Source organism: Monodon monoceros, unplaced genomic scaffold, assembly GCF_005190385.1.
Source record: "Monodon monoceros isolate NGI ecotype Baffin Bay Population unplaced genomic scaffold, NGI_Narwhal_1 Super_Scaffold_7, whole genome shotgun sequence".
NCBI lineage: Eukaryota > Metazoa > Chordata > Mammalia > Artiodactyla > Monodontidae > Monodon > Monodon monoceros.
In genome coordinates this window covers 69,533,495-69,540,575 of record NW_021703784.1, presented here as the reverse complement: position 1 = coordinate 69,540,575, position 7,081 = coordinate 69,533,495, and the positions used below count along the sequence as shown (strand labels likewise).

Sequence of the window (7,081 nt, the reverse complement as noted above, 5' to 3'; positions counted from 1 at the left end):
GAGGCAAGAAGGGGGATGTGTCGAACAGCAAGAGGGGCTCCAATCCCGGCTCTCGAGGCCCACGGGTGCTGTGGTGCTTGCAGCGCTGCTCCCTTATGCGAACTGCCCTGCGTCCTTCCAACATACCCCCTGTGGGGTTTAACCTTTTTAAATTGGGTTTCTGCCCTGCACTGAGTCTGTCCCCACGACCTCTTCTTCTCCAGAGGTCTCCATCTTTATAACAGCACCATCGTCCACTGTGAAGCAAACCAGAGCCTGAAGTCACCCTTGGCCCCTCCTTTTCTCTCCCTTCCTTAGGGCCTCCATGCACAAGACCCTGTGAACAGTTCTGTAGGTTGTTCACTGAAAAAGCACACCTGGCCAAGGAGGTGGGTGGAGGCTGAAGTCCAGCCTGCTCTCTGTTTGCCTAGCCATGAACCCTGGTGCAGAGCAGTGTCCTTGGGAAAGAAGGGACACCTTTTTCTAATGCACACTAGCTCCCTATAGGCTATAGTAACCCTATAGGCTGCTGGGGCCTTCTCCTTATACGTGGTTGGTTCCCTCAGCACAGAAGCTCTGCTTCCTCCTCCCTTTGCCTGATTACCGTCTCATACCTCATTATCATCTCTCACTGCGCCCTTTACTTTTCCTTATGGAGTTTCTCATCATGTATAACATCTACAAATGTATTTATTCATTTGATTCTTTGTCTAATGGCTATTTCCCCAGTGGATTTTAAGCTGTATGAGGGTAGGGACTGTGCCCTCAAGGTTCTCCATTGAACTGTCAACACCTACACTTTATCTGGCACAACTGTCTCTACTCCTGTGCTTTCTCTCCCATCCCCAGTCACAACCCCAGTTCAGGCCATGTCATGTCTCCTCTGAGCAGCCCTGGTGGCCTCCTGACAAGTCTTCCTGTCTCAAGTCTTGTTCCCTCCTATCCATTCTGCCAGTCCAGACTGGCCTTTCTAAAATACAGATATGTTTGTATCCTTTCCTCGGTTAGATTCCTCTATGGCTCCCTATTGCCTTTGGGATAAAGCCCAAATAAGGTCCAATGTGGCCCTTTGCCCCATCTCACCTCTGGCCCCTCCCTGTGAGCACTGCTGGCCCCATGAAGGCACAGTTTGCTTTCTGTCACCTCTGGGTCTTTGCCCTTTTGCTATTTCCTCAGCTTGCAGCATCCTTATTTGGCGCCTCTTTCCTTACCTATTCCTTCAAGACTCTTATTAGGGGCTGCTTGCTGTCTATACCTTCTGTTCCCACTGCGTTCCTCTGCCACATAGACCCCCATTATAGCACTTAATTCATCGTGATGTAACAAGCTGCTAAAAGGTCCAGTCTCCCCAAATGTCTGGGTGCTTCCCAAGGTCAGGAACTCTGTCCACCGGTCTCTGTTTTCACCCAGCATGGGACCTGGCATCTGTTGAATGAATGAATTCATGAATGAGCCCCAAACGGTCTCAAGGGAGTGTAAAGAACCCCAAGGCACATCTGGGGAAGCAGCCAGATGAAAAGCAGAGGATCATTAGTAACAGAGCAGCCCTGGGTGGCTCCCCAGGGGCCCTGCACTGGGGAGAGCAAAGGCTCTCCCAGAGCAGAGAGCAGATCCTCTGCTCTGCCTTCTGCCATTATGTCTTGCTTGCATTCCCCAGGCCCTCTCCACACCCGCCCCTCCTTGGTAAGAAAAGCCCTTGAAAGTGGGCCTGTAGGGTTTTCAGGAAAAAAAGGATCTGTAGGAGTGGGATGTAAGAGGAATTGAGGTCCTGGTGACAAGTGTATGTGAATTAGGGGGTGGGGTTGGGCAGAACTTTTGCCAGGCCGTCCATCCAGGGGTACCCTCGCAGAGGTACCTCTGTGTGTGTGTGTGTGTGTGTGTGTGTGTGTTGGGGGGATCTATGGGCATTGTGGATGTGTTGTCTTCTTTTGTTTCTCAAGACACAGTTCAAATGGCACCTCTTCCAGGAAGTCTTCCCCAGCCCCCTGGCTAAATCAACGGCCCCTCCTCTCCCCTCAGAGTGTTTATCGCTTGAGAAGAGCACTGATGCCATCTGTGATGATGCAGGTTTGCACGTGCCCCTCTCCTTGCAGGCTCTGGGCTCCTGTCTTCTTATGAGATCTGACAATGCCCGGATGCTCTAAGTGCTGGGTTTCTTAGAGTGGTCGCGTCTGTGCCTGTCTGGCCTTCTGTGCATCCCCTTGTGATTACACCTATCACTGAGCGCCTGGAAGTACCCTACAGCTTGCAGTGCTGCTTCACACTCATTCAGCTTTTCCTCATAATGTTGTGAGCACCTTATCACATCCTCTACCCATGAGGATTCCGAGTCGCATCTGGGGGACATGACTTTCCAGTGATCCTTCTGGACACCATACCTGGCTTCACTGTGTGTATGGAGGGGCATGATGCTCAACCGTGCACGCACTTCAGAATCACCTGGGGAACTTTTGAAAAATACTAATTCCTGGCCGGGGATATCTGCGGCAGATACTTTAAATCAGAACCTGTGGGTGGTGGGACAGGCATGGATCTTTTATTAACTACTCAGATCGTTCTAACATCCATCCTGACAACGAGATGACCTGTGTGTGGTGATGTACGTCATGGTCAGAAGAACCTCCTCACATAACGGAAACATACGCACCCCTCCCTCCCCTAACTTCCTCCTTGCAATCCGTCTGCGGCCTACAGGGGTCGCTGCGGTACAGGTGGCCCAGTTTGCGGATTTCGCCCCCCTTCAAAATCCTGCCCCCTTCAAAATCCTGCCCCCAGCCCTAGCGAAAGCTGGAGCCACCGCGGTATAAATTAGCGTCTTTATTTCGAACACCTGAGTGAGCGCCCGCGGCTCGCCCGCCTGCCGTATAAACATACAAAGTCCCTGTCGCACCGCACACCATGCCTCAGAGATAAATACAGCCCTAGGGGCTCCTGCTCTGGCAAAGCAACTCTTATTTACAGGAATAGATTACAAAAGTATTACAAAAAGTGGTCCTGAACCGGGGGAGGGGGTGGGAGCGGTTACCTTTACAGCTGTTACACTTGGCAAGGGAGCGGCGGGAAAGAGCCGACGTCCCGAGGGCTCCCGAAAAGAGAGGCTACGCTCCTTTAAGCATCCGGGTGTCCGGGGGCGGGGCTTAGGTCTGCGTGGGTCCCACCCCCCATGGGGGAGGGGGCGAGGAAGAGGAAGGACCTGGGCCCTCAAGGGTCAGCTCTGGCCCACTGAGTAACATCAAACGGCCATCGCAGCGGGTCTCAGGGAAGGGTGCTGCGTGGCAAAAAAGGACCATGTCCTTGCCCTGGAGTGCGGAAACACACATCAGTTCCCCCGCCTCTCATACCTCCGGAGGGGTCGCTTCTAAAGCACTGTTGGGAGGGGAGTTGGCATTTAAGCTCAATCCTTTGGGCGCGAGGGACCCTAAGGGCACCATCCCTCGGGCCAGAGGGCAGCGGCACCCCCCCGAAGTGGCCGCCCAACCCCTCAGAGCACCTGGTAGATCGGGTTGGGGTTCGCACCCGCTGGGCACTGAGGGGCGGTGTCGGGGGAAGGGGTGGGGCTGCCGCGCTCGACCTCGCTCCCGGCGGCCGCCTCTTGCGGGCCTGGAGACGACGCCGGCGGCGCGTCGGCCAGCAGAAGAGCGGGCGCGGCGGGGCTCTCGGTGGAGATGCGCTCCACGATGCTGGACAGGCAGTCGAGGCTCGACACCGCAGCACTCTTCCCGGGCCGGGGTTCTGCGCGGGGAGGGGTAGATTAGTATGCAAAGGTGGAGCCGCAGACAGGTCTCCCACCTCTGGGCTCAGTGCTTTGGGGCAGACAGGAAACTGAGGACGGGCCAGATTCGGGAGGATCCCGCGAAATTTCAGGGTGAAAAAGGAGGGAAGTACATGCTTAGTATTTCATTCCCTGTACCATCTCCCAGGATGGAGGCGAGGAGGTCCTAGGTAAAGAGAAGCCAGGGCAGCTCAAAAGGGAATGTGGGAAGGAGGCGCGAATACGCACCGTTGGGCGCCTCGCTGTAGTAGGTGCCTTCGTAGCAGTTCCGCCGCCGGGCACCGCTCGGGGGGCCGCTGTAGTCCATCTGCAAACGGCAAGGGCTACCGAGTCAGGCCCGGGAACCGCGCGGGGCTGGAGCATCGCTCCCTGCAGCCGTCCCCCTCTCCAACTCCCTAAGTCTCAGCCACGAGAGTTCTGGGCCCGGATGTGGCCGGGTTGGGGAGTAAGGGTGGGCAGGAGCTGTCTGCAGCATGCCGGACCAAATAGAGGGCAGACAGTCACCTAGGAGCACACATCTGCATGGGATAAGCGGAGAAAACGACACGATCTTCGTGTCGGCCCAGCAGTGTTCTAATAGCGCCCCCAATCAGGTGGATCGCATTCGTCCCGTGCCCCCCCCAAAGCACTACGCCACCCCAGTGACAGCTGCCTGGGGCACCGGGGGTCCACTCCCGGGAAGGTTCCCCGCCCAACCCTCACACCAGAGGGTCCGCTACCCGCCCTCGGAAACACATTCCTGATATACCAAGAGCTGCGCTCACTTCTCTAGCCCAGCGTCCTGGCCTTACCATGCCGTCGGAGCAATTGGAGCGCGGACTGGACGCGTCCGAGTCGCCGCTGTAGTGCTCGCCGCCGCGGCCTGGGGGCAAAGGGCCAGGCGCGTAAAAGGCAGCTGCAGCACCAGGGGGCGCGGCGTCCTGGTCGCGAAGCAGCGCCTGCAGACCTTCGATGTAGCGGATGGCGTTGCGCAGGATCTCCACCTTGGGCAGCCGCTGGTTTGGGTTGCTAGACGTGCAGCGCTTGAGCGTCTCGAAGGCCTCGTTGACTTTGCTCAGGCGGCGCCGCTCGCGCATGGTAGCGGCCTTGCGGCGGTCCGCGTTAGTGGTCTTACGTTTGCACGCCTTGCAGGCCCACAGTAGACAGCGGCCCGCCTGGTGGTGCCCGCTGGGCGCGCGCACATGCTCATCCTCGCGCGCGCCCGGCACCGGGTGCGCGGCCGCAGGGAAGTGCGAGTGTTCCTCGGGCTTCAGGAGCGCGCCCACGTGCACGAGGCGCGGATCCAGGTCCTCGAAGAAGCGCAGGTCTGGGGAGTCGAAACACGGGTCATCATAGAAGTCGTCCGCTGTTGCAAAGTTGCACAGAGAGCCGTCGGGGCTCGTCAAGTCTACGTCGCGGATCGGCGGCGAAAGCAGCTCCATATCCCGGCGGGGGGCGGCGCAGTCCTGGCTTTGCCCAATCCCGGCGGCAGGGGTTGCCAGAAACTTTCTGCGGCTCCGGAACACCGGCAGTGCGATAGCAAAGTACTGAGGGTCTGAATGTACACCCAGCTGTCCCCCACCCTGCCCTGTCCTGTCCCGCCTGACCGACGGACGGCGAGGAGAGCGGCGGCAGCGCCCTGGGACTTCCCCACCCCTACCTTCAAGCCAGGCTCCCGGGGCTATTTATCCCGTAGTAGCCTAAGGGCCCCTGAGCCCCAGCCGGCGGCTAGGGGCGGGGGCGCCCGAGGCCAATAGGAATAGAGCGGGGAGGAGCTTGGGATCCCCTGGGTGGCAGTAGGGGCCAGAGACTGGCCAGCCCCCTACCCCTTGACGCTTCCGCGCGCGCACTCCGGCCCCTCCCCAGGCAGAGAGACAGGCAGAGGCTGGCAGCCCAACGCAGCAGCACTTGACTCCGGGGCACACTCTCCAAATGTCTCCAACACCGGCCTCCTCGTGTGTCCGCGGGAAACACTGGCCGCGCGCTCACCTTTGAGCTGACTTTGGGGTCCCCTCAGTCCGCTGATTTGTGGGGGACCAAGGAGCAGGATAGGGGTAGAAATCAGATCGGAAGAGATTTGCGAAGAGACACATGGCAGTAAGGCAGAGACACACTCAAAGCTGAGATAGATGGTAAGCGGTAAACCCAAGAGGCTGAGACATTCAGAGAGCAGAACGCTAGAGTCAGAGGCAGAGAAGCGAGGAACAAGACTGAGAGTCCAAGTGGGGAAACCTGAGACTGAACGTGGCGGTCGTGTCACTTGGCCAGTTCCTGCCCCCGGAGTCAGTCAGAGGGTCGCGGGCCCAGCCCATCTCTGGTAGCTTGGAAACCCAGCTGCATCTCTATAGGAGTCGATGATTGCTGCTAAAGCTTCGTGCCAATCTCTCCAAACTCAGGTCCTGTCCCAGCCTGAAGGGAGGGAAGCCAACTCTTGCGCAATTCAACCTGCGCGCTTCCTCAGCGGGGTGTCCAGTGCGGGTCTAGGCCGAGATGTCTCTTCAGCTGGGAAGAAAAGTCCGTCTGCTTGGGGCTTGCCTCCACCTTGCGCACAGTGCTGCGCCGGGGAAGTCCACTGCGCAAAGGCCTCCAACGCCTAGAAGGCCTGAGAACCCCACTTCAGGGTGGAGTCTTTGAGAGTGGAGTTTGCAGACCGATGACTTTAACCCCACAGTTTCCCGTGTGTTTTTGTGGAAGTCACATCTCCTTCTGAACCTCAGTTTCCCCACTTTGTAAATTTGAGGATGTTCATAGCGATCTCTTACAGAAGAGGTCCCCCAACATTTTTGGCACCAGGGACCGGTTTCGTGGAAGACAATTTTTCCAAGGAGCGGCGGGGTGGGCGGGGTCAGGCGGTAATTCGAGCGATGGGGAGCGGCAGATGAAGCTTGGCTGCCTAGCCCGCAGCTCACCTCCTGCTGTGCGGCCGAGGCCCTAGCAGGCCACCAACCGGTGCCGTCCGCGGCCCGGGGTTGGGGGGTTGGGGGGTGGGTTAGGGATCCCTGTGAGTGATTGCGGTGGTGGTGAGAATCTAAACAGACCAAAGATGCGGAAGCCCTCAGTCCAAGGTGCACGGTTATTCCAACAAGAGGGCTGTTAGCTGGGGCACTAAGCCCTGACAGGAGCCCATGTAGTCTTAGGGCTGGGCTCCTGTGAAGGCCACGGCTGCATTTCTCCCCAGCAGACCCACTGGAGAGACTGGGAATTGGAGGAGGCAGCCACCCATGGGACTCTGGCTCCCCCACAAGCCCTGGGGTGGGCCCCCTCCCCACTCCCATAGGGTGGCTCAGCCTCTTCCTGAAACTGCAGTCCACACCTTCCTCTCAGCATTCAGGCTAGAGATTTCCCTTGGAC

The 7,081-nt window shown here is 58.1% G+C and overlaps 1 protein-coding gene across 1 annotated transcript; it reads right to left on the bottom strand.

The window, feature by feature from the left end:
- Nucleotides 1–2,780: 2,780 nt before the first annotated feature.
- On the bottom strand, nt 2,781–5,508 carry MYOD1 (myogenic differentiation 1). The gene is made up of 3 exons (XM_029208771.1): nt 4,543–5,508; nt 3,980–4,058; nt 2,781–3,711 (listed from the first exon to the last, which is right to left on the bottom strand). Exons 1-3 carry the CDS (start codon nt 5,170–5,172, stop codon nt 3,461–3,463), a joined length of 960 nt encoding a protein of 319 aa, XP_029064604.1. The 5' UTR covers nt 5,173–5,508; the 3' UTR covers nt 2,781–3,460.
- Between the last annotated feature and the right edge of the window lie 1,573 nt (nt 5,509–7,081).

What these genes read in the sequence shown, in the direction of transcription:
- MYOD1 (XM_029208771.1), bottom strand. Translation starts at nt 5,172, where the DNA reads ATGGAGCTGCTTTCGCCGCCGATCCGCGACGTAGACTTGACGAGCCCC. An exon ending in CCAATTGCTCCGACGGCATG is followed by an intron (nt 4,059 to 4,542) that starts GTAAGGCCAGGA and finishes TGCCGTTTGCAG; the next exon opens with ATGGACTACAGCGGCCCCCC. An exon ending in CTACAGCGAGGCGCCCAACG is followed by an intron (nt 3,712 to 3,979) that starts GTGCGTATTCGC and finishes CTCCCCGCGCAG; the next exon opens with AACCCCGGCCCGGGAAGAGT.